General features: G+C 34.4%; 2 protein-coding genes and 3 long non-coding RNA genes across 9 annotated transcripts; 3 read left to right on the forward strand and 2 right to left on the reverse strand.

The window, feature by feature from the left end:
* The first annotated feature begins 740 nt into the window (after positions 1-740).
* Positions 741-15685, forward strand: LOC138325281 (uncharacterized). Of its 3 annotated transcripts, XM_069270834.1 has the most exons (7): positions 741-859; positions 2955-3093; positions 9831-9961; positions 10215-10522; positions 11507-11708; positions 12088-12440; positions 15547-15685. In XM_069270834.1, the coding sequence occupies exons 2-6, from the start codon at positions 2977-2979 to the stop codon at positions 12380-12382; spliced, it is 1053 nt and encodes a 350-aa protein (XP_069126935.1). In that variant the 5' UTR covers positions 741-859; positions 2955-2976; the 3' UTR covers positions 12383-12440; positions 15547-15685. The 3 variants fall into 3 exon arrangements, with proteins under 3 accessions (XP_069126935.1, XP_069126938.1, XP_069126936.1); XM_069270837.1 differs by lacking the exons at positions 741-859; positions 2955-3093 and adding an exon at positions 5436-5574; XM_069270835.1 differs by lacking the exons at positions 741-859; positions 2955-3093 and adding an exon at positions 9311-9490.
* Positions 15686-18476: 2791 nt separating this feature from the next.
* LOC138325287 (uncharacterized) lies at positions 18477-20507 on the reverse strand. The gene is made up of 3 exons (XR_011208761.1): positions 20498-20507; positions 19679-19754; positions 18477-19442 (listed from the first exon to the last, which is right to left on the reverse strand). It is a non-coding gene; the product is annotated as an uncharacterized lncRNA (long non-coding RNA).
* Positions 20508-20513: 6 nt separating this feature from the next.
* On the reverse strand, positions 20514-26951 carry LOC138325282 (coiled-coil and C2 domain-containing protein 2A-like). Of its 3 annotated transcripts, XR_011208756.1 has the most exons (9): positions 26457-26667; positions 26183-26302; positions 25640-25800; positions 24821-24896; positions 24015-24584; positions 23505-23575; positions 21671-21735; positions 21041-21160; positions 20514-20657 (listed from the first exon to the last, which is right to left on the reverse strand). XR_011208756.1 is itself a non-coding variant. In XM_069270838.1 (5 exons), exons 2-5 carry the CDS (start codon positions 26261-26263, stop codon positions 24396-24398), a joined length of 507 nt encoding a protein of 168 aa, XP_069126939.1. In that variant the 5' UTR covers positions 26264-26302; positions 26457-26667; the 3' UTR covers positions 23648-24395. The 3 variants fall into 3 exon arrangements, 1 of the variants encoding a protein (XP_069126939.1); XR_011208755.1 differs by lacking the exons at positions 20514-20657; positions 21041-21160; positions 21671-21735; positions 26457-26667 and adding an exon at positions 26813-26951; XM_069270838.1 differs by lacking the exons at positions 20514-20657; positions 21041-21160; positions 21671-21735; positions 23505-23575 and having other exon boundaries at positions 23648-24584.
* On the forward strand, positions 21154-23620 carry LOC138325286 (uncharacterized). The gene is made up of 3 exons (XR_011208760.1): positions 21154-21293; positions 21650-21793; positions 22671-23620. It is a non-coding gene; the product is annotated as an uncharacterized lncRNA (long non-coding RNA).
* Positions 26296-27952, forward strand: LOC138325284 (uncharacterized). The gene is made up of 3 exons (XR_011208757.1): positions 26296-26435; positions 26792-26935; positions 27813-27952. It is a non-coding gene; the product is annotated as an uncharacterized lncRNA (long non-coding RNA).
* Positions 27953-27956: the final 4 nt, after the last annotated feature.

Consider the following 27956-nt stretch of genomic DNA (forward strand, 5'->3'; position numbering starts at 1 on the left):
AGGTTGGAGCATTCAAGCTAGTTTTATGTCACATGGTGACAATGTATGTAAAAGTGATAATCGTACACATGGGCATCAGTACCATGTACGTTTTACTTTATTGTAGTTGGTTTATGTTGCATTCTTATCTCATGTATTGTACATTGATCTCAAATCCACCATGAATATCTGTAAATCAATAGAATATGTAGATGTACAATTGTAAATACAACTGATTTATTCTGAAATCTTTCGTGTGATACATCATAATTGCATATGATTTTTAACTTTACATTACCACGAGAACTTGCATTTATAATTATATCAAGTAAAAGTTAGACTATCCAAAAGGAAATTATACGTACATGTAATGTATACCCTTTTGGAAGTTTGTTTACAATTACACATATGCAATGAAATCGTGTTACAATATTTCAACATTTTAAACTGTTTTAATTGTTTTGAGTAAATACTCAATAAGCATTGCATTTTGTTTGTTTGTTATTACGCATGAATATGACTAGACCATCGCCGGCTGATATTACATGTCATGATCTACTGACAAGTACTGTAGTTCTGTCTACACTTACAAATACATTTTAAGTAAGACATAGATGGACGATTGCAATGACAACGGGCCTAATCAACGTGGGGAGAGGCGAAATTAACTCAGCGTTGCAAATTCTAACAACAAACAACTTGTACCTTCTGAATTTCAGAGAAATGCGCCCTTATTAACATACGCCGCTCTCACCTCAACGTAAACCGGAAGTATCATTACTCCGATTTAAGGGAAGTAACTCTAAAAATCCAATATGGCGGCTCTATGTTGATACGTCTATAGCATCGAATCGGTGGCATCGTGACATAAAATTAATCGGTATAACAATTTATATTATCGGACTATTACACTTTATAATATTCAATATATCAGATGTTCTTTATAAAAATATTACCGCTCGATTTCGGTCTAATAAAATAAATGTGAAAAAAGTCATTTTTAGGGGGTAGGGTTGAACGAATATACGTACCCGGCCTACTAGATCTATACATGTACCTTTCGGCCGGGTACGAATTGGTCCCTATGTGTCGTAGTGGAGCACTGCCTCCGAAAATCACTCGGGCATTGTTTTCTTTACTTTTTTTGTAGGTTTTCAAATATTTTATGCCTATACATGCATTTACATATGGTTTTTGTCCAAAACAAACATAACTACCATTCTTAATATCTACCGTACCGCTCACAAGACGTCAAATTCACAATTTGTGGACTTGCCGTATAAATTTCCTTCAGAAAGACCATCATATGTATTATGTAAAAAATAATGCCTCGATGAGAATTTGATATTTTATGTGGTTCAGTTTTATTCCCTAGAAGGTGAGCGATATCAAACAAGTACGATAAAAATGCAAACAAACGTTTTATAATGGTTTGCATAATCATTACTTTGCTCCATTAGCAGTAATAGGTACCAATTGTAGCTCTTAAGACGACACCATTTTCTGTCAAAAAGTCTTTTGAGTTACAATATTGCAGCTAGGGGTAGGGGTATAGAAACGCTAATTACTCAAAAATTCCGCTGTCATTTTTTTTATATTCTTTCATCATAACTGAAACAACTGTCTAATTATGTGGACAAAAATAAAGAAAATTAAACGACACAATTTTTTTAATTAGGTATTTAAGTTGAAATTCAAATGCAAGAATTGGCCTTTTTTAGGCCTCATTTACACGCATTCGCGTGAAAAATTCACAATTATTGTATTTTTAAGAGTGGAAACGACATTGAGGTCATTGATAGCCATATAAAGTTACTTATTAAAGATAAAAAATGATGTTGTTTGTAATATTTCAGTCAATTACCAAGCTTTGAAAATATTTGTAAAATTATAGTTTGAGAAAAACAGACGGTAAAGTAGGGTTATTGAGAGTACAATATTTCCAAAACCGCACGGTCAAATTTCAAATAAAAGCCTTAATAAACAGTTTATCAACCAATCTTTCAGTGAGCAAATTTTAAAGAAAATTAAACGAGGGAAATGTTTAGGCCTAACTGTATCGAACCACCTTAAACCTTATATAGTGTTTAATCTGAAGATACTAATGCACATACAAGTGTAACGCTAAAGTTGAAAGTACGGTACGAAATGGAAACACATTAAATAATTTGAAGAAAAGCATTAAGTATTCGTATCTTTCTCTACATAAAATATAAAACGAATATACGTTCCCGGCCGACTATATATCTTCGGCCGACGACACCATTATCTGTCTAAATGTCTTCATCCTCGATTCTCCAGGGGTTCCGATCACTTACGATCTCTACACCCCTGGACTATATCATAGTAAAAATGAAGGCAGCTCAGGTGAACAGATATGAACCAATCACAGACCTTCAAAGATTTCCTTTGAAGACTACAGAGAGAGCGACGCCCAACTTCAAAGCCACACAGTCAACCACAGTGTACCGTTATACGGCTCTTTTGATGTACATCAAAAGACTAAATTACCTGTTCTGTTATGTTGCCTCCAGTTTTACTACAAGATAGTCCAGGGGTGTAGAGATCGTAAGTGATCGGAATCCCTGGAGTATCGAGGATGAAATGTCTTTTGAGCTGCAATATTGGCAGCTACGTAAATACAATTGTGTAGCTAAAGTTGATTGTGACTCTGGAATGGAAATCTACCAATGATGTCTAGGTTTGAAAAAAATCACTTATTTCTATTGCTTTGTTAAAAATTCAAAGTCTGAAAACTTCAAACTCTTAGAAACCATCATAAAATGATCTATTACAGAAATTTATGAATGTCAGTTTTAATGGCCAAAGGGAGATAACCACTCCTACCACTAATACTAGGACTTCGGTTTAGTTTTTTTTAGATGACTATCATGGTTTTAAAAAGATTTGACCTAAAACTGCCTTTTTTAGGATATCTTTCATCGTCTTTTGTGTAAGATATTGTGATTTTTCAGAACCGAATCCCGACTTTGAGAAATGTGGCGAGATCATACAGAGATACATAGGAAGTCTTCAGGTGGTGGAAACAGGCGAACTCGGAGACATCACAAACAACCGGACCATTTTATTGCATTTCAAATTTCAAATCCAAAGGTATTATTTTAAAGTTAATAGTCGGGCAAAGAAAACCAGTCTAAATGCGTTCATTGACCTTCCAAAAGTTCTCACATATTAATACAACGGTCAAGTTCTGCTTACGTTTCCCAGTTCTGACCATTGAAATAAAGAAAAGTTGAAAGCATTGAAAGCGAGGCTGCGTGGAAATGTAACCACGGACATAGTCAGCCGGGAGGACATTTTAGCATTCGTATACTTTAAATTAATTTCTACGTACGCAAACAGATTTTGACGAGAAATTTTATTTTTATATTCCATAAGAAATTATACTGGATACATTCACACCATTTTTACCGACTTTAGCCATCCTTGCCCGACTGTTCACTTTAATGTTTTGATAAAAAGGAAAGGAATTCGAATGCAATCATATTTTTCTCAAATAATATATCTGTGTCAAGAACATTTCTTACCTGATTAAAATTGTCATTTTAGACCTCCATGTAGAACTTGTAGAAAAAAGACTTCAGCAACAAAATTGGTTTAGCATATATTCCAAAAGGGGCATATTCGAATTCTATGTAACGTTAAAATAACTAAGAATTTCAGTACTGGAAATAGGTGAAGAGTTGAACGCTGTAACACATGCGCAGTATAGTATCGTGAAGAATTTTGTGATATAAGTGCTACATTAGGTATTTTGTGAAAATTGGTTAATATTTTAATTCCGTATTATTTGATTTGATGGTTAATTGTTATTTATTCATTGTGTATTTATAACTCATTTACCCTTTGAATTTAATTATCCAAACTGGTCTTACTAGTACTATGACACTTACGACTCAGACAATAGATAAGCTAATCATCTCACCTGTCCGAGTACCGACCATCCTCGATACTTCAGGGGTTCCGATCACTGACGATCTCTACACTCCTGGACTATCTCATTGTAAAAATGAAGGCAGCTCAGGTGAACAGATCTGAACCAATCACAGACCTTCAAAGATTTCCTTTGAAGCTTACAGAGAGAGCGACGCCCAACTTCAAAGCCACACAGTCAACCACAGTGTACCGTTATACAGCTCTTTTGATGCACATCAAAGGACTAAATTACCTGTTCTGTTATGTTGCCTCCAGTTTTACTACAAGATAGTCCAGGGGTGTAGAGATCGTAAGTGATCGGAACCCCTGGAGTATCGAGGATGAGTACCGACCGTCATATACATGCCAGTGTCATCCATTGTATCGATTGTACATGTACATTTAATTAATTCCACGTCTCATATTTTGTTGAACGAATATACGTACCCGGCCTACTATACCTTTCGGCCGGGTACGAATTGGTCCCTATGTGTCGTAGTGGAGCACTGCCTCCGAAAATCACTCGGGCATCGTTTTCTTTACTTTTTTTGTAGGTTTTCAAATATTTTATGTGTATACATGCATTTACATATGATTTTTGTCCAAAACAAACATAATTACCATTCTTAATATCTACCGTACCGCTCACAAGACGTCAAATTCACAATTTGTGGACTTGCCGTATAAATTTCCTTCAGAAATTCATATGTATTATGTAAATAATAATGCCTCGATGAGAATTTGATATTTTATGTGGTTCAGTTTTATTCCCTAGAAGGTGAGCGATATCAAAAAAGTACGATAAAAATGCAAACAAACGTTTTATAATGGTTTGCATAATCATTACTTTGCTCCATTAGCAGTAATAGGCACCAATTGTAGCTCTAAAGAGGACACCATTTTCTGTCAAAAAGTCTTTTGTGTGCTGCAATATTGCAGCTACATATTTTGTAGTCGGTTAGGATCTAGATCTCGGTCTTTACGTGTCGATTTTCGGACACTCCGGAAATCGCCTTCCGACTCAAAGAAAAAGTGATTTAATTAATAAATTCGTATTTGGTAAACTATTCAACGTCTCTGGATTTTACACCATGACAAGAGAAATATTACAGCTACTGGAAATTCCGTTGTGATAATAGTATTGAGGGACTACTATGCTATAATGATGTAGGCCTGCGTAGTACAATAATATCAATATAATTGCATTTCTATATGCAGTATTATATGCTATTAATCATAGGCGGTCAATATAGCTAGCTGTTTACAAATGATGATACCACCAGAGCCAACTAGCTGCAATATTGTAGCTCAAAAGACTTTTTGACAGAAAATGGTGTCGTCTTTCGAAAGGTATAGTAGGCCGGGTACGTATATTCGTTCAACGGTATATCAAGAGGAAGCAACATTGTTTTTGCCCTATTTCATTAATTACTCTTTATGAATTACAAGGGTTTTAATTATGCTTCGTCGAAATCTGTTAATTTTCAAAAGTCACCAATTGGCATTACACTTTTATTTGCAGATATTACAAGAACTATAAAATGTCCAGCAATCAATGGTGGCCAAAAACGGATCCTTGCTTGATGCCATGACATCGATACAAAGATCTCATATAACATTGATGGTCACAAATTTATCCAGTTATCCTCGAAAGCAGAGGTAATGTCATAAAATAACATACTGGAATCGAGGAGATTTAGGAAATATGCTTTTCATGATTGCGATTACATATATTAAGATCCTTTGCTATTATTCATTGATATATGATGCATACCATAGTTTCTTATAGTTTTATCACTGTCAGGAATCACGTGGTTTGAAGTGGTGATCCCACGAGCAGACAAAATGTCTGCCATGCAGAAAACTGAGGCGCTTTGGGAGAAACCAGACGGCAAGCTTCCGAACTCAATGGGTCTAATGTTTTAAGAACTGGTCAATAGACATCGGACATTATTACCAAATATACCCATGTTTACATTTCTGCTTAATTTTCTGTCATTGTTGCAAACATTCTAATAATCGGAGGGTGGTTGTAGAAAAAAATCTCTCAACATTTCATCAACACGTCGCGAAGTGAAACCCACGAACGAAGTACGTTTTATTGTTACACGAAGAATTAAGTGATATAACCACTGAATTTTTATTCGGTCATGTATATTTTGAACGAATATACGTACCCGGCCTACTATACCTTTCGACCGGGTACGAATTGGTCCCTATGTGTCGTAGTGGAGCACTGCCTCCGAAAATCACTCGGGCATCGTTTTCTTTACTTTTTTGTAGGTTTTCATATATTTTATGCGTATACATGCATTTACATATGATTTTTGTCCAAAACAAACATAACTACCATTCTTAATATCTACCGTACCGCTCACAAGACGTCAAATTCACAATTTGTGGACTTGCCGTATAAATTTCCTTCAGAAAGACCTTCATATGTATTATGTTAAAATAATGTCTCGATGAGAATTTGATATTTTATGTGGTTCAGTTTTATTCCCTAGAACGTAAGCGATATCAAACAAGTACGATAAAAATGCAAACAAACGTTTTATAATGGTTTGCATAATCATTACTTTGCTCCATTAGCAGTAATAGGCACCAATTGTAGCTCTAAAGACGACGCCATTTTCTGTCAAAAAGTCTTTTGAGCTACAATATTGCAGCTATCTTTTAACCAACAGTATACATATATATTATAGTCTAATATATATGTTTACTGTTGGTTAAAAAAAATCGTGCCAGGTCGCTGTGCAGAAGGCTAAAATTCTTTCAGCTGTCTTTAGCAGAGAAGTATAAACTTGGTGCATTTGTAATGCGACACTTGATAAAGACAAATGTGAAAAATCATATAATTCGGTTCCTACCTGTCTTTTAGGGCCTATCGAGGAACTTTGACGGCTCCGTTAATATTACATACATGTATATAGCATGCCGAGGCCATTGCATAGATGACGTTCTGCCCACGGGGATCTGATAATTAGTTACAGATTATGTAGTTAGCCCCCCATATTGAATATATTCTTAGAGGAATTGCTCCATACAAGCATGATTAACATAAAAACGAAATCCAATCCCTATATTTACACTCACACGACTTTTTTTTATATTTTATGCAATAAAATCGTCATTTGAAAGTGACGTAATTATTCAATAACAGTCGGTCAAAAGTGGGAGGAGCTTACTCAATTGAACAGCGAATGATGACTCTTATTACACCTTCGCATACCAAGACACGATCGACCCCCTGTTGTGGAGAGTCCATATTTCAAGGATTTCATCAAAATTTTGGATCCGAAATTGGAGATACCAAGTAGGAAGCAACTTTCTACAAAACACTTAGAAAAGGTATGTGTATGTGAATATACAGTATATGTAATATATATAAGCTTTCATAAAAATCTGAAATCCTATCACTGTATGCACATGTATTCACACACATATTTATTCAAGTAAGATAACTGATAATGTCTCAAATAAAGTGTTTTGTTTAATTTGCGACTGTAAATAATTATACATTTTATGTATCTCTTGTAGGTGTTTGTGGAAACAGAAACTAAACTATGTAAAAGAAAAACTAGAGAAAGCGGTTAGTGTTTGTTTAACCATCGATTTATGGTCAAATCGACAAATGCATGGATTTCTGGGGATCACTGGCCACTTTATTTTAGACTGGAACTTGGAGTCTGTGATGATTGCATGTAAACGCTTTCGGGGACGTCATACAGCAGAGAATATTTGCCAGGAGTATGAGGAAGCCCTAAGCTGCATTCGCTATAGCTGACAAGGTTACTTATATTATCAGTGACAATGCAGCAAACATGAAAAAGGCCTTCAATTTTTCTTTACCCGGATTTCCTGACAAGAATACAGATAAGTTGGATTCTGACAGCAGTGACGACAGTGATTGTGACATGGAGGATGTTTGAGTTGATTTTCCAGAAGACAATTTTCCTAAACACAGTAACTGTTTTACTCATACATTACAGTTAGTAGTGAAAGACGGACTGCATGATGCTAGCCCTCATCTGAAAAATGTAATTTCAAAGGCCTCGACAATTGTAAGGTTTGTTCGAAAGTCGATCAATGCTTCAGAAATACTAGAAGATGAGAAAAGACTTCAGAGTGATAATTTGACACGATGGAACTCTCAAATAATAATGATCAGGTCTGTGCTTTCTGTTTCTGAAGAGAAATTGAACAAAATTGGTGCCCCAACACAGCTATCAACTTATGAACGAAAACTCCTTCAGGAATTGTGCCTCATTTTGAAGCCTTTTGAAGAGGCAACTGTAATGGTCCAAAGTGAGAAGACTGTGTCTGCAAGTCTCGCCCAATACCTTTTGGATCCTTGTGGATACTGATGGTTTACAGTATTGAAGAAAAAATGAAGAGAAAAAAATCTTACCTATTTCAGCAACATCTGCCCTACCAGTGGAACGTTTATTCAGTACTGCTGGGAAAATGCTCAGGCCAGATAGGTGCAGACTCAATGATGACACATTCCAAAAATTAATGATGATAAAATGCAATTCAACAGATGTGTAATTTCCAATGAATCAAATGCATGAATTGATTGCTTTCTGTGCAATTTCATAAATTACTATTAAAGATTGTTGGTAGACTGAATAATGCTTGGTGTTTATAATTTCAATTACATTTTGTAAAGTAATTAATTGTAATCGATTACAAGCCAGTTGTACCTGTAATCGATTATTATAGTCGATTAATAATCGATTACAGTATTTTCACCAAAGTAATCGATTATTAATTAATTACATTTTAAAGTAAGTGTGCCCATGCCTGTTTGATATGTCGGTAATTATTAACATTCAAGCGAACGAGAGCTATTTGTCTAAGCATACATTTGTATTTAACATAAAACATATTTAATTTTGAGCCTGTGCTTATCTAAACAGATAAAAATGTCACTGACAATCAATGTTCTCGTATGTTTATGATATTGATGTATTGCGTTAATACCTGTACATTTTATGTTGCTCTTAAGCATAAATCCCTTAAAATTAAATTATACAACGTAAAATTTATATACTTAATTATCGCCTTTTGTCCGTCGTTCTTCAGTCGTCCGTAAGCATTATTTTTACCGCTACAGGTAATCCTCGGAAAGTATTTGAGGTGATCTCTTTTCTTTTATATGTCCCGCTTACTACGTACATGCATATTGTAACTTGGGACAAATAAGAAAACAACATGGCTGACAGGCACCAATGCACATGCATTTGGAATTTTAAGTATTTTACTATCATACGTTGATATAATTCTTATGCTCAATTTTGACTGAAACGTATTTTCAAATGGTCAATTTTGCAATATACCTGATTTTATTTATTCATTGATTCTAAACAAATTATCTACTCTTACAGATCATACATCAGTAATTTTAACCATAGTGTGTTATTTTTTTAGAAAACCGTGTCCTATTAGCAAGCATTTTCACGCTATTTGTAAAAGCAAAGAAAGTTTTATGGAGTTTTAACGATGCGAAAATAAAGATATTTTGAAAATGAAACATCAGGCAGGAGATGTGCAAGATATAAAATTGGCACAGGTTGGTTGTGTTCTGGTAATTTTTTGTTGCTCACGAAATCATTAACTTAAATTATAACTAGGTTAACATCAACAGTACAGTTATCACAGCTATTGTACATTAGACATGCAAGAGTAGACCGTAGGCTTATATCCCCTCATCATAATTACATTACCCATAACATGTTAGCTATTAAAGTGGATGAATTTTAAATATTCTCCTATTTTGTGAGGTTTGTCAACAGAACACGTGATGTAAAATTTCAAACTTTGCTCACTTGAATATATTACTATTACAGTAACCCTGATTTTTTTTGCCATGCTGTGATGCATAATTAAATTTATTGTTCTTATGTTCACAGATTGATACAGATGTCACCTATTGCACAGCATCAGTATTAGCTTCCATGAAAAAGCAGAAATACCAAGCTAGAGTGTACATTTGTTTGTACCAAGATAAACCAGCCCATGCCCACTGTCAGTGCCCAATAGGGTAAGCGTTTTGTTAAATGATGTATATTACAGCAAGAATATAGATCAAGAGGCATGTTGTACATGAAGCAATATTTCACTTAGCTGTAGACTCATCAGTCATTGGTTAATGAAAGGAAAAAGTCCCTACATTCAATTGTCATAATATGTAGATATGTAAAGAACTCTCAAGAAAGGAAAATGATTTCAAAAAGTGGACAATTAGTAGTTACATTTTTTCAACAAAAGATGAGTATTTTTTCCTTGTTTTACAGACTTGCACAGTGCTGTAGCCATGTTGGTGGACTTTTATTTGCGATGAATGACTACAACAGGGAAGTGGCTAATCAACAAAGCACTTTATCATGTACATCAAAATTGTCCAAATGGAATGTGCCTAGGAAGTTGACTAAGAAGCCATGTCCTTTAAGAGACCTCAAATTGAACAAGCCGACACTGGAACCTGAAAAACCTTCAAGGGCAGTTCTCGAGTTTGATCCTCGGCATACAACTGACAAGATGTTGGATTATAATCACTATGCTGAGAAAATGAGGGATATGCGTTCCATTTTCCCAAACACAGGTGTGTATATACACATATATTTATAAAAGGATATAACACAGTTTATATGTGCAAGCATTACTCAAGTTTATTGATCTTCTGGCTGGCTTCATTTTTGTTTTACTTTAACACGTGTATTTCTACAATGACCAATTCTGCAGAGATCAACATTAATTAAAATTGATTAAAAGTTTTATTTTTTAAAATTTATTTGACAATTTAGACAACATGAAGTTAATTTTATTCTTCTGTGTATGTATATGATAAACTGGGTGTTTACAGGAAATTCTTATAAAATGTATTGATACTGCAAGTAAGGCACACCTTGCTATCATACCAGATAGTGCCCCAGACTTTCTGGAGGAGGAAGAAGTGACTTCCACAAAAAATCAGGCTTCAACAGCTTATATACACAGCTAATACATGTAAGCTCTATGTGTCTCATCTAAGTATGCTTAATCATGATTTAGCAGAAATATTATGCAGAAACGTAAATTTTAACACTTGCCAAGTAATATTTTAGTTTGAAATACAACCTGGAAAAACTCAATGTCTTATATTCTTAAAGATTAAATTGACTGCATATTTCAAAAATATATACAAATGACATAGTGCCCTGGTTGGTATTTGTGACCAGGTGCCTTTATCTTATTTATTGAAATAACATCTTGTTATGTTTAGGGTTTTTGCAAATAAAATGTCATTTTTTGTTCTTGTATTATACAGATACCTGTTTATAAAGACCACTTGATATTGTTCTTAATCTAGCTTAATTCATTTTAAATATAGGTCTCTTTTAAGAATTTCCTGTCTATGTAAGTTACATTTTTCTTGTTCTATGAGTGGTCTTTGTACAGGTGTGTGTAAAACGCGGAAGTATACTATTTAACAAGATTAAGTAATACTAAATAAAACAAAGAGCAACATTAACAATTCATTTTGATTCACAAGGTACAATTTTGTCATATTAATTGAAGTTAATTTGTATTTTGTGTATCTTTACAGCAATTCCTACAACTATTGATAAAGAACTTCAGGAGTATGTAGAAAAAAAAAATACTCGACAGCAAAGAGAGAGTGAACTTTGGCTGGATCTCCACAAGGGAAGAATCACAAGTTCCCGCTTTGGAGATGTTATGGCATCAGGACTATCACCTAACAGCCTCATCAAGGAGTTGTTACTAGTAAATGGGTCATCTTTGAACAAGTAATTATATTACATAAAATAATCTCCGAAATATATTTCTTAAAATTTTGCTACCTTAGATTTTTGAGTAAAGTCAAGTGTTTTGTGTTTATTATCCAAGATATTCACCTACAAACAATTTATAAGCTTTTTTTGTGTATTAGAGCACCAGATACACATTTAAAGCTTAAAAAGTATACATGTACATATTACATTTTATGTAATATCTAATGTAATTAGAACTGCTGTTTTTCTATTATTTATGAAATAATTGAAATCTCACAATCTTATTCAAACTTATCTATTTATAGAAAAGTGGCATAATCTATGTTTTATTACTTTGCACTTTTTCACTTTTTAGTAATAATGAATTAAAAATTATTTCAATTACAATTTACAGGTACAGTACATTACCACCTTCTGTCCAATGGGGAATAGATATGGAGCAGAGAGCGAAGGTTGACTACATGGCAGTATTGGCAGTAATGGAATCATTTGGTACTCCCATACAGATAGAGAATACTAGCCTGTTTCTTCTCCAATCTGCTGCGTTTGTAGGAGCAAGTTGTGACGGCAAAGTTATCGACCCCTCCATGCCAAGTGAATGTCAAGAAGGAGTATTGGAGATTAAGTGTCCTTTCAGTATACGTAAATGGACAAAAAAATCAGTGAAATGGAGGTTCTTGATATTTTAGAGAAATTTCCATCATTTTACATGAAAACAACTGAAGAAGGCCCAGAACTGCAGAATAGGTAGATGACGTCATCGCTATTGTTAAACTGTCGAATTTCACAGAGCCTAAAAAAAGGCCCATTGGCACTAAACGGTAGTATCATAGAGCCTATATATAGGCTCTGTGGCACTCTAGGGGTTAAAACGGTGATGGTTGCTAATTTGGGTAAACTAGTCTTTTGTTTTGATGTCAAATACATATTTAATTGGATCTAATAAAAACTCTCTATTGTTACATTGAAATCCGTCAACTTGAGCTAGAAGTAGTCCGAACATGTACTGCGTTTGTATTCATACGTCATTGCGATTATGTAGATTTGAACGCAACTCCCCTCACATTGACTTATATGGGGGCATATGTAAATAGATGTTTTTGTATACTTTTACTATGCCAAAGTACATTATGTCTCTAAACATAGTCTGTTATTTCTCTGAGGGCAAAGGTGCAAAGTTAAGAGATCAACACTATGAGAACATCACGTACATGTATCCAATAGCTTATTTCAACATCTGAAGGAGTGGACCGATTGACATAGAAAAAAGTAAAGAAATGGTATTTTTATAATTCTACAGGTTATACAATGTACTATAACCGCCCCCCTCAACCCAAATGATTTGCGTGGAATTCATTGAGTGAATCAAGAAGAACTTTTTATGTCATTCATTACTAAAAGTTACCAGCATTTTTATAATAACATGATTTATAACGTTTTGATTTTAAATAACCGATTCGATTAGTTTGTAACATGGTATTTAGAATAATTTATATTTAGTCGATTGAAGTGCGGTGGAGTGTTGTCAATCACCATCGAGGTGGCAGCCTTTGAAACTGAGAATATTACCAAGACCTCTGTTATATAACTTTGAAACATTTCTCATGCGTGGTAACCCACCGCCTTGTTACTACGATGACCTATTCGTGTCAACCACCATTTACAAAAAACATTCATAGATATTGACAAATATGGACTCACGGACATTCCAATTGTCTAAAAATGTTCTGTCATTGCATAATATACATGACCGAATAAAAATTCAGTGGTTATATCACTTTATTCGTCGTGTAACAATAAAACGTACTTCGTTCGTGGGTTTCACTACGCGACGTGTTGATGAAATGTTGAGAGATTTTTTTTCTACACCCACCCTCCGATTATTTGAAATTGAGTAGAAATGTAAATATGGGTGTATTTGGTAATAAAGTCCGTCGTCTATTGGCCAGTTCTTGATACATTAGACCCATTGAGTTCGGAAGCTTACCGTCTGGTTTCTCCCGAAGCGCCTCGGTTTTCTGCATGGAAGATATGTTGTCTGTTCGTTGGGTCGCCACTTCAAATCACGTGATTCCCGACAGTGTTTATTGGCGCCTTGCGTCAGTGAGATAAAATTAACAAAATGACACAACTCGAACATACTGTAGTCTCCCAATTTAGTCCCAAAACACGCCCACGCAACACACTGCATACACGGGAGGCCGTCCTTAAATGACCCCGACTACTCAATTATCCAACAAGTATTCAGTCCTTTTACAAAGTACAGTTTATAGATAAATATATTTACAGTATTCTACTAATGCAAAGTAGAATTAGGACAAATTATATAATTTTTGAGTTTCTCTAAACAGAAATTTGTAAATTCCACATCAATGTGATGTTTGATATTTGTAGCTGTGACAATTGAATGTTTCGTATTGTCCGAGTGTATTTATTTAAGCATTAAACTGCATTCTTGTGGAGATACGGTCCTATAATTTCCCTAAAAATGAATAAAACGCGTTAGCACGTTGTAATCAATTTGTCATTAAAAATCGTCTAACATCAGAGTATGTTCTGAATGGCATAACGACACATCCCATAGCATATGTTGGCCGAGGACATTTGTAATTTGTCCGGATGAATAATTCATCATAATTTATTAAACATTTTACAGTCATTATTGTACATAATACCACGTGTCGGTCTTGAAAAGCTATATAAATCTATGGTAAGATCTATCCTAGAATATGGTTGTATACTATTTGATAACTGCAATCAGCATGAATCCGACCTTATTGAAAGTGTTCAGCGACGGGCTGCTCTAATCTGTACAGGGGGTATAAGGTAACAACGCATACAAAACTTTTAACTGAGCTTGGCTGGGAGCTACTAAGTGATAGAAGGAAGTATTTTAGACTTAAAATGTTATTTAAAATTAAACATGATCTCGCGCCTCCATATTTGAAATCGCTCTGTCCACTTCTTTCACATCGCACTCCAAACTACAATTTCAGAAATTCTAATACACTACTTCCAGTTCCTTCCAAAAAACACTCTATCACCAATCTTTCTTTCCAAAAACTATTAGAGACTGGAACAATCTTCCTGAACACATAAGGAATAAACCCACTCTTAACTATTTTTCACAAGCACTATCAAAACTTTCGACTCCAAAATCAAATCCACTAAATACGTATGGGCATGGAAAAGGTAAAATCAATCATAGTAGATTAAGAATGGGCCTCAGTGCCCTAAACAAACATAGATTTTCTTACAAATTGACACCAAATAAATATTGTGATTTCTGTGTAGACTCTCCTGAGGATGAAAAACACTTCTTTTTATAGTGTCCTAGATTTATAATACCACGTACAAAACCAATTCAAAATACTTGTAAAGAGCTCGCTCTTAATGGCAATCCCGACCTTATCATTAATCTCATACCTGATATCTTTGTCAAAATTTTATTACATGGCTCTCAGAAGATAATACCGATTCATCAAACAAATAATTTTTGATTCCGCTTTCGAATACATCATCGACTCCAAAAGATTATAAATAATTATTTCTTTAAACTCCATTTCCCCTCCCATCTGCATCTGCATTGCTCTCTCCCCCTCCTTCGCCTGTCTCTCTCTCTAAGTCTCACTCTCTTCTATCTCGATTTCTTTTTCCCTCTCCCCTCTCTCTTTTTTTGTCAAGGAATGTTTGTGTGAGTGAGAGTGTGTGCGTTATTCTAATGTATTGTCATGTATATATTGTATTGTCATATGTGTCGAGGAGAGCATCTAGTAGCCCTAGGGCTGTGTGCAATCCTCGTTAAAGAATTAAAGAATTAGAACAATAATTCATCTTTAATGATATTTTCCAGAGCAAAGGACGCATTGGATTTGAGTGCCACTATACTACGGTCGGCGTTCAGGAATAGTCCGATAGAAATAGACGTAGAGGGAATGGGGAGCTTCGGCGAGAGAGTAATATTCGCTAAACCGCATGGTAAAACAGACGACCACGACAAGGATGTCCTCCAGCATATACACGGTAAAGCAACAAATAATCGGAATTGGTGTCTTACAGAAATATTATGAAACATAACAAAACTATTGAAAGGACCAAGGGTTTATCTCCGTCCTTGAACGGACTAAAAACTTTATATTGCTAAAGGTACACAGAAATAACATATATATCTTGATCTTTTTATCAGATATTGTGCAGGATTCCTATGGGGAGTATGGTATTTACACTACAGATACACGGTTGGCTTACAATCCACATTTGACTTTGGCCAAGGCCTCAAAAGGTAAGTAACCCGAGTAAGCCATACCAAACGGTGAATTAGACCAGATATTTTACACAACGTTAGAGCTCACTAGTCAATTTACAAAGGCACGTTTAAATGAATTCACCATATTATGCAAACAGGTACATGTAAATCCATTGTTTATTTAAAATTCGTTTCCCCGCTCAGTTTTTACCATCCAAAGCTCAATTTAATGTCATGATCTTTAACTAGAATGTAAAAGTTCGCATGCACAAGACTTTCTGGAACCTTTCCCTATATTTCATGAAAGGAAACACAGGAATGGGGTTTCCGTGGATTGAAATACTTTTCCTACCAATGTTGCTTCCATTAGCAGATTAAAGTGTAAAACTTATCTTTAATGTTGATTACAAGAAAGTTAATAAGACTATTCGCTTTAACTGAATAAGAAATAAGTTATAAAAAGTTATACGAAATTTGGCTAGTACAACATGTTGACTTGAACTTCAATGTTAAAATTAGGTCATACGGAAGTTCGGTAGTAAACGTGTTGACAATTTCTTTGCAGTTCTAGGTCACGTGAGCTTACCTGAATCTCTTTATGAAGAGAACATAGACCACTTCTTTGGAAAAGAGTTCGTCACCGCTATCCAGCTATGCGAAATGGAAGAGTCTGAGGGTTATTACAATATATTACACCAAGTTCGGTTTGGTATGTATGCCCACTTTGCTCTCTTTTCTTCCTTGTATTAAGTACATGTATTTTACGGTTCTAGACAGAGGGGATGAAAAAAATCCCTCACAAAAGAATATTTTTTCTGGTGTGCAATGATTTTAATTTTCACTGAACGTTTTTAATAATACCCTGCATGGAGACCAGTATACATTATGTACAAGTGTTTTGTATTCTATTATTGTATGTAATGTCTTGTAACACCAGTTTGTGTTAATTGCTCAGATATCTAGTTGTTCTGGATATTTTAGTTTATTTATGAATTGACAGTAATTCTCAATTTTTAATTATTAAGAAATTATGGTTTCTGTTATGTTTTATTTTATTTAACACCTGTAGCAGTCTGTATATCGCTGAGTCATCACGAACACATTCAATTTGGTTCTTTATTACAAAAAACATTTATACATGTGTATATATGTTTCTGTTTATTATAGCAATCTGATTGAAATACAGATCCTTATAACCACTCCGTTCAATATAGGATCTGACAATATCCCATATGGGGTCACGTTCGGATGACTTTTTACCACGTGTACTCCATATCAAATATATGTTATACACATTTCTACGTCAATTGTTAACGCCATTTCGTCCAAGTAAGCATACATATTGAGCATTGTTGTGCACTTAGGGCGAGATGACTACGTACACGAAAATAATTCGGACAGCCTTTTCAAACTAGTTCATCCCCAGTCAAGATTCTGGCAGTGCCAATTTGATTGGCCATTTCCAAAGGTCATCCTGACGTGACCCCTAATGGGATATTGTCAGATCCTCATATTAAACGTAGTGATAATAAGGATCTGTATTTTAATCAGATTGTTATTATAGCACTTTCTCATTTAACAACTCAGTTTCAGATCCAAAGTCTACCTGAAACCGCCAAAGAATAATTTCACAAACATGGCTTACCCATGGAGTTCCAGAGACACTTTCTATACGTGTTCAGACAAGTCAAGATTCCCAACTATACAGCTGTACCAACAACAAGCTTTACTTACCAATTTCTAATGTGCATGTATTGAATTTTTTTTTTTTAAACGTTTAAATGTAAATATTTCAAATTATTTTAAACCAAAGTTTTGATTTTATGTCACTAATAAAACTACATTTGTACATGTACTTCAATGTTACAGCATTATATGTCATTTCTAATTCAAATATACTGTGACAAACTCATTCAATTTTAAATATTAGTTATAATTTCCATTATTTGGCAGCAGAATTATTCGACCTTGTTTTGAAATAGAGTCAGTCTCATTTTTTCACATACCTCCACAGTGAATTACTCTATTACACATATGTACAGTTGACAATTATTAGCTGGGTTGTGTCCCCTTAGTGTAACATAAAGATTTTTAACAACTCTATTATATACTAGCGGCTGTTTTCTCCTATACTTTATGTAAAATTCCTTGTGTTCATTCATATGAACACGTGCCATACTGTTTCTATGATAATACAAAATTGTGTTTTATTCAGAACTTCAATTATGATGATATCACATACAATGTATATACCTACATGTATAGAGATAATGTCAAATTTAGACATGTCATTTTAGATTTTAAACCGATGTAAAATTGTAAATTGAAACAACAATGAACATGTACTAAGGAAGCTACAGAATATTCCAAAATACCCAGACCTATATTATATAAACACATACGAGATGGTTAGTAACAAACCTCAGTTGTCAAAATTCAAGATGGCTGCATATAGCTGTGAGTCGTTTTGTTTGAGCACATCAAAAGGAATCCTATGCATTAATACAGAAATTAAAAATAATTAAAACATCAAAGAATATGGTTTTTATATATTGTTTATTTATCATTATATTTTTTTCAAATAAATATTTCTAAATACATGTACATGTAATTATCACATGAGTTAGCATCCATAACATCATAATACAATTTGTTTTTTCATGATTTTTGTATAACCGTCAAAGTCATGATGTGTATACCTAATATCAAGAAATCAAATAAATATAGAATAACTAAAACTAGCTAAAAGAATCATTGTCTTGTATCTCACAACATTCTGTTGAAGTTTCGGAGAGATCTACATGTATGTCTCTTTTTTCATTAATTGTTAAAACTAGTAATAGATTATAAAATCATACAGCTGCTCTCCACAAGAAATCAAAATCTACAGATGTATAGATTTATACTTTTACAGATAATTTAAATTAAGCTACCTTCTGCTTTAAGATACATCACATGTTTGATTATTGAAACTCTTCTCTATCACAGTCATTAGGACGGAATGATGATATTATGGTCACATGCATATGGCCAACAATTCATGGCAGACGAGTAAAGTCACATGACCAACTACCAATGGCAGACGAGTAAAGTAACATGACCAACTACCTATGGCAGACAAGTCAAGTCACAAGACCCACTATCGAAGGCAGACGAGTAAAGTCACATGACCAACTACCAATAGCAGACGTGTAAAGTCACATGACCAACTACCGATAGCAGACGTGTAAAGTCACATGACCAACTACCGAAGGCAGACGAGTAAAGTCACATGACCCACTTCCAGTGACACACGTGTAAAGTCACATGACCAACTACCGAAGGCGTATGAGTGATGCCACATAAACCCATACAGACGCTATTGAGTTCGGGTAGGCATGCACATAAACTGCCAAGGCAAATTCAACATCACTCGTCTCATGAGCGTGAACGCCCGTGGAATAGACTCGTTCGGTGATGTAGTCAAGACCTGTGAAAGGCATGTTTATTGGGAAACCAGACACCTGAAAGGAAAATAAAATTGTTCAATTCCTTACCTTTAAAATGTAAATGTCGTTAGTAATAAAACTAAAAATACTGAAACAACTGATGAATTATGAGTAATACAAAATAGCTAGTATCATTTGATGTTTGAAAAGAAAAGTAACTTTTTTATTTACCATTCATTGGACCTGGATACATTTGTTGAACAAACATAGCTCTTAAGAAAATTCCTAAACTGTCTATAAGTGAGCTTTACCTTGTAGGTAGAGAACTGTTTCTCGAGTTCAGACAAATGCTGGGCATCTGGTGGTTTTCCAAGGTTTTCTTCCAAACTGTATAACAAAGAAAATACATGAACTCAGTTTCAAACAATAGTGAAATAAAATTGTTTCCAGAATACTCCTAGGGAATATTTAAAACGATTTTCAGGTAACAAAATCTCAACTATCTCTGTCAACTTCACTATTTAAACTCATTTGACCCCATAGTGTTAAATTAGAAAAAACATTCCTATGATACAAAGCGTTCAGTATAATACTATAAGACTCTTTCATAAGTGGATATGAAGGATAGGGATATTCTACCCTCGAGTCACAAAATGTTGTTAAACCCTAGGCTTGCCGAGGGTTTTACAACATTTTGTGATTCCGAGGGTAGAATATCCCTATCCTTCATATCCACTTATGAAAGAGTATTTTTTTTCATATCTCGACGTTTTATTGCAATTTTACAACTATAATATCCCGCCATTTTGAAATAAAATCGAAGAAATCCTCGACTGAAAGTCAATTTTTCATACAATTACGTGATATTTTCAACAAAAATTCCGTTGTTACATCTTTTATAGTAAAACCAATCAAGTTTGTGAAAATATGTTAAGATTTTACCGAGGAAATAGAAATTTTGTTGACGCCGTGACGTCACGAGGCTTTATTGCATGGTTAGCCATGCAATACAGCCTCAGGCGGCATGAGTGTATTGCCCTAGACCAGCCAGTATTACACCTGAAGGTATGAAAGAAAAATCTTTTCCCCAAATACCAGATTCCAAATGTACACAAATTTCTACTACTCACACTGGTAAGACTTCCTCATGATTTGTGTACAGTGCCTGTTCCATCGGGTGATATAGCGAGATCGCCACTTCATAATCCGGTTTTTCAGCATGTTCTCAATTTTCTCTTGGATGTCTCTAGCTCCGTTTGGATCAGAGTTGATGTAACGTAAGGCTTCAGGCTTGAAGTGGATCAAATACGAACTTATCAAATATCATTACAAAAAATATTTTTTCAATGAAAATTTATTCACTAAAAATGGGAGGTAAACCCTGAAGGCAGATTTCAAAATTTAGCTTTTTCACAACTATTGGTTTACTTAATATCCTATCAACACAACGACTACATGTATAAAGATATATATATATATAAGTCATTAAAAGGTCTGCCTCCCCTGTATACAGTATGCCTATACATAGAATTATCATTTTTGAACTTTTCATGTCTCAGTCAGGTTAAAAGTAAAATACCAAGCCTTCTTCCATTGAAAACACCCAACCCAGACAGCCATTACAAAAGGAAAAGTCATTAAGAAGGGAAGGAAAGGTTTTATGAAATCTTCACCTGAATGGATGGAAGTGAGCGGGCAAAGGATCGCGTGAAGAACGGCTTCCAGTCCGATGTAGACTTAATGTCGAACCTCATCTGAGATGGCTTGTCATACTGTTGGATATTTGCGTAGATCTGCAAAAATATTTAAAAGTAATATTTTGTTTTCATCAAACATTAAATGATATTCGTGATAGTTATTCACAGCATGCCTCTCAAAAAGAAGGAAGAACGTTTGTAAATTCCACAATATTTTGCGATTTCAATGGTAAGTAAATGAAACACTTACATTTTCAGCATCCTTTAACTAGAATGTAAAAGTTCGCATGCACAAGACTTTCTGGAACCTTTCCCTATATTTCATGAAAGGAAACACAGGAATGGGGTTTCCGTGGATTGAAATACTTTTCCTACCAATGTTGCTTCCATTAGCAGATTAAAGTGTAAAACTTATCTTTAATGTTGATTACAAGAAAGTTAAGACTATTCGCTTTAACTGAATAAGAAATAAGTTATAAAAAGTTATACGAAATTTGGCTAGTACAACATGTTGACTTGAACTTCAATGTTAAAATTAGGTCATACGGAAGTTCGGTAGTAAACGTGTTGACAATTTCTTTGCAGTTCTAGGTCACGTGAGCTTACCTGAATCTCTTTATGAAGAGAACATAGACCACTTCTTTGGAAAAGAGTTCGTCACCGCTATCCAGCTATGCGAAATGGAAGAGTCTGAGGGTTATTACAATATATTACACCAAGTTCGGTTTGGTATGTATGCCCACTTTGCTCTCTTTTCTTCCTTGTATTAAGTACATGTATTTTACGGTTCTAGACAGAGGGGATGAAAAAAATCCCTCACAAAAGAATATTTTTTCTGGTGTGCAATGATTTTAATTTTCACTGAACGTTTTTAATAATACCCTGCATGGAGACCAGTATACATTATGTACAAGTGTTTTGTATTCTATTATTGTATGTAATGTCTTGTAACACCAGTTTGTGTTAATTGCTCAGATATCTAGTTGTTCTGGATATTTTAGTTTATTTATGAATTGACAGTAATTCTCAATTTTTAATTATTAAGAAATTATGGTTTCTGTTATGTTTTATTTTATTTAACACCTGTAGCAGTCTGTATATCGCTGAGTCATCACGAACACATTCAATTTGGTTCTTTATTACAAAAACATTTATACATGTGTATATATGTTTCTGTTTATTATAGCAATCTGATTGAAATACAGATCCTTATAACCACTCCGTTCAATATAGGATCTGACAATATCCCATATGGGGTCACGTTCGGATGACTTTTTACCACGTGTACTCCATATCAAATATATGTTATACACATTTCTACGTCAATTGTTAACGCCATTTCGTCCAAGTAAGCATACATATTGAGCATTGTTGTGCACTTAGGGCGAGATGACTACGTACACGAAAATAATTCGGACAGCCTTTTCAAACTAGTTCATCCCCAGTCAAGATTCTGGCAGTGCCAATTTGATTGGCCATTTCCAAAGGTCATCCTGACGTGACCCCTAATGGGATATTGTCAGATCCTCATATTAAACGTAGTGATAATAAGGATCTGTATTTTAATCAGATTGTTATTATAGCACTTTCTCATTTAACAACTCAGTTTCAGATCCAAAGTCTACCTGAAACCGCCAAAGATTAATTTCACAAACATGGCTTACCCATGGAGTTCCAGAGACACTTTCTATACGTGTTCAGACAAGTCAAGATTCCCAACTATACAGCTGTACCAACAACAAGCTTTACTTACCAATTTCTAATGTGCATGTATTGAATTTTTTTTTTTTAAACGTTTAAATGTAAATATTTCAAATTATTTTAAACCAAAGTTTTGATTTTATGTCACTAATAAAACTACATTTGTACATGTACTTCAATGTTACAGCATTATATGTCATTTCTAATTCAAATATACTGTGACAAACTCATTCAATTTTAAATATTAGTTATAATTTCCATTATTTGGCAGCAGAATTATTCGACCTTGTTTTGAAATAGAGTCAGTCTCATTTTTTCACATACCTCCACAGTGAATTACTCTATTACACATATGTACAGTTGACAATTATTAGCTGGGTTGTGTCCCCTTAGTGTAACATAAAGATTTTTAACAACTCTATTATATACTAGCGGCTGTTTTCTCCTATACTTTATGTAAAATTCCTTGTGTTCATTCATATGAACACGTGCCATACTGTTTCTATGATAATACAAAATTGTGTTTTATTCAGAACTTCAATTATGATGATATCACATACAATGTATATACCTACATGTATAGAGATAATGTCAAATTTAGACATGTCATTTTAGATTTTAAACCGATGTAAAATTGTAAATTGAAACAACAATGAACATGTACTAAGGAAGCTACAGAATATTCCAAAATACCCAGACCTATATTATATAAACACATACGAGATGGTTAGTAACAAACCTCAGTTGTCAAAATTCAAGATGGCTGCATATAGCTGTGAGTCGTTTTGTTTGAGCACATCAAAAGGAATCCTATGCATTAATACAGAAATTAAAAATAATTAAAACATCAAAGAATATGGTTTTTATATATTGTTTATTTTATCATTATATTTTTTTCAAATAAATATTTCTAAATACATGTACATGTAATTATCACATGAGTTAGCATCCATAACATCATAATACAATTTGTTTTTTCATGATTTTTGTATAACCGTCAAAGTCATGATGTGTATACCTAATATCAAGAAATCAAATAAATATAGAATAACTAAAACTAGCTAAAAGAATCATTGTCTTGTATCTCACAACATTCTGTTGAAGTTTCGGAGAGATCTACATGTATGTCTCTTTTTTCATTAATTGTTAAAACTAGTAATAGATTATAAAATCATACAGCTGCTCTCCACAAGAAATCAAAATCTACAGATGTATAGATTTATACTTTTACAGATAATTTAAAAGCTACCTTCTGCTTTAAGATACATCACATGTTTGATTATTGAAACTCTTCTCTATCACAGTCATTAGGACGGAATGATGATATTATGGTCACATGCATATGGCCAACAATTCATGGCAGACGAGTAAAGTCACATGACCAACTACCAATGGCAGACGAGTAAAGTAACATGACCAACTACCTATGGCAGACAAGTCAAGTCACAAGACCCACTATCGAAGGCAGACGAGTAAAGTCACATGACCAACTACCAATAGCAGACGTGTAAAGTCACATGACCAACTACCGAAGGCAGACATGTTAAGTCACATGACCAACTACCGAAGGCAGACGAGTAAAGTCACATGACCCACTTCCAGTGACACACGTGTAAAGTCACATGACCAACTACCGAAGGCGTATGAGTGATGCCACATAAACCCATACAGACGCTATTGAGTTCGGGTAGGCATGCACATAAACTGCCAAGGCAAATTCAACATCACTCGTCTCATGAGCGTGAACGCCCGTGGAATAGACTCGTTCGGTGATGTAGTCAAGACCTGTGAAAGGCATGTTTATTGGGAAACCAGAGACCTGAAAGGAAAATAAAATTGTTCAATTCCTTACCTTTAAAATGTAAATGTCGTTAGTAATAAAACTAAAAATACTGAAACAACTGATGAATTATGAGTAATACAAAATAGCTAGTATCATTTGATGTTTGAAAAGAAAAGTAACTTTTTTATTTACCATTCATTGGACCTGGATACATTTGTTGAACAAACATAGCTCTTAAGAAAATTCCTAAACTGTCTATAAGTGAGCTTTACCTTGTAGGTAGAGAACTGTTTCTCGAGTTCAGACAAATGCTGGGCATCTGGTGGTTTTCCAAGGTTTTCTTCCAAACTGTATAACAAAGAAAATACATGAACTCAGTTTCAAACAATAGTGAAATAAAATTGTTTCCAGAATACTCCTAGGGAATATTTAAAACGATTTTCAGGTAACAAAATCTCAACTATCTCTGTCAACTTCACTATTTAAACTCATTTGACCCCATAGTGTTAAATTAGAAAAAACATTCCTATGATACAAAGCGTTCAGTATAATACTATAAGACTCTTTCATAAGTGGATATGAAGGATAGGGATATTCTACCCTCGAGTCACAAAATGTTGTTAAACCCTAGGCTTGCCGAGGGTTTTACAACATTTTGTGATTCCGAGGGTAGAATATCCCTATCCTTCATATCCACTTATGAAAGAGTATTTTTTTTCATATCTCGACGTTTTATTGCAATTTTACAACTATAATATCCCGCCATTTTGAAATAAAATCGAAGAAATCCTCGACTGAAAGTCAATTTTTCATACAATTACGTGATATTTTCAACAAAAATTCCGTTGTTACATCTTTTATAGTAAAACCAATCAAGTTTGTGAAAATATGTTAAAATTTTACAGAGGAAATAGAAATTTTGTTGACGCCGTGACGTCACGAGGCTTTATTGCATGGTTAGCCATGCAATACAGCCTCAGGCGGCATGAGTGTATTGCCCTAGACCAGCCAGTATTACACCTGAAGGTATGAAAGAAAAATCTTTTCCCCAAATACCAGATTCCAAATGTACACAAATTTCTACTACTCACACTGGTAAGATCTTCCTCATGATTTGTGTACAGTGCCTGTTCCATCGGGTGATATAGCGAGATCGCCACTTCATAATCCGGTTTTTCAGCATGTTCTCAATTTTCTCTTGGATGTCTCTAGCTCCGTTTGGATCAGAGTTGATGTAACGTAAGGCTTCAGGCTTGAAGTGGATCAAATACGAACTTATCAAATATCATTACAAAAAATATTTTTTCAATGAAAATTTATTCACTACAAATGGGAGGTAAACCCTGAAGGCAGATTTCAAAATTTAGCTTTTTCACAACTATTGGTTTACTTAATATCCTATCAACACAACGACTACATGTATAAGATATATATATATATAAGTCATTAAAAGGTCTGCCTCCCCTGTATACAGTATGCCTATACATAGAATTATCATTTTTGAACTTTTCATGTCTCAGTCAGGTTAAAAGTAAAATACCAAGCCTTCTTCCATTGAAAACACCCAACCCAGACAGCCATTACAAAAGGAAAAGTCATTAAGAAGGGAAGGAAAGGTTTTATGAAATCTTCACCTGAATGGATGGAAGTGAGCGGGCAAAGGATCGCGTGAAGAACGGCTTCCAGTCCGATGTAGACTTAATGTCGAACCTCATCTGAGATGGCTTGTCATACTGTTGGATATTTGCGTAGATCTGCAAAAATATTTAAAAGTAATATTTTGTTTTCATCAAACATTAAATGATATTCGTGATAGTTATTCACAGCATGCCTCTCAAAAAGAAGGAAGAACGTTTGTAAATTCCACAATATTTTGCGATTTCAATGGTAAGTAAATGAAACACTTACATTTTCAGCATCCTTTAACTAGAATGTAAAAGTTCGCATGCACAAGACTTTCTGGAACCTTTCCCTATATTTCATGAAAGGAAACACAGGAATGGGGTTTCCGTGGATTGAAATACTTTTCCTACCAATGTTGCTTCCATTAGCAGATTAAAGTGTAAAACTTATCTTTAATGTTGATTACAAGAAAGTTAAGACTATTCGCTTTAACTGAATAAGAAATAAGTTATAAAAAGTTACACGAAATTTGGCTAGTACAACATGTTGACTTGAACTTCAATGTTAAAATTAGGTCATACGGAAGTTCGGTAGTAAACGTGTTGACAATTTCTTTGCAGTTCTAGGTCACGTGAGCTTACCTGAATCTCTTTATGAAGAGAACATAGACCACTTCTTTGGAAAAGAGTTCGTCACCGCTATCCAGCTATGCGAAATGGAAGAGTCTGAGGGTTATTACAATATATTACACCAAGTTCGGTTTGGTATGTATGCCCACTTTGCTCTCTTTTCTTCCTTGTATTAAGTACATGTATTTTACGGTTCTAGACAGAGGGGATGAAAAAAATCCCTCACAAAAGAATATTTTTTCTGGTGTGCAATGATTTTAATTTTCACTGAACGTTTTTAATAATACCCTGCATGGAGACCAGTATACATTATGTACAAGTGTTTTGTATTCTATTATTGTATGTAATGTCTTGTAACACCAGTTTGTGTTAATTGCTCAGATATCTAGTTGTTCTGGATATTTTAGTTTATTTATGAATTGACAGTAATTCTCAATTTTTAATTATTAAGAAATTATGGTTTCTGTTATGTTTTATTTTATTTAACACCTGTAGCAGTCTGTATATCGCTGAGTCATCACGAACACATTCAATTTGGTTCTTTATTACAAAAACATTTATACATGTGTATATATGTTTCTGTTTATTATAGCAATCTGATTGAAATACAGATCCTTATAACCACTCCGTTCAATATAGGATCTGACAATATCCCATATGGGGTCACGTTCGGATGACTTTTTACCACGTGTACTCCATATCAAATATATGTTATACACATTTCTACGTCAATTGTTAACGCCATTTCGTCCAAGTAAGCATACATATTGAGCATTGTTGTGCACTTAGGGCGAGATGACTACGTACACGAAAATAATTCGGACAGCCTTTTCAAACTAGTTCGTCCCCAGTCAAGATTCTGGCAGTGCCAATTTGATTGGCCATTTCCAAAGGTCATCCTGACGTGACCCCTAATGGGATATTGTCAGATCCTCATATTAAACGTAGTGATAATAAGGATCTGTATTTTAATCAGATTGTTATTATAGCACTTTCTCATTTAACAACTCAGTTTCAGATCCAAAGTCTACCTGAAACCGCCAAAGATTAATTTCACAAACATGGCTTACCCATGGAGTTCCAGAGACACTTTCTATACGTGTTCAGACAAGTCAAGATTCCCAACTATACAGCTGTACCAACAACAAGCTTTACT

This window comes from Argopecten irradians, chromosome 6, assembly GCF_041381155.1.
Source record: "Argopecten irradians isolate NY chromosome 6, Ai_NY, whole genome shotgun sequence".
In the NCBI taxonomy this organism is placed as follows: Eukaryota; Metazoa; Mollusca; class Bivalvia; order Pectinida; family Pectinidae; genus Argopecten; species Argopecten irradians.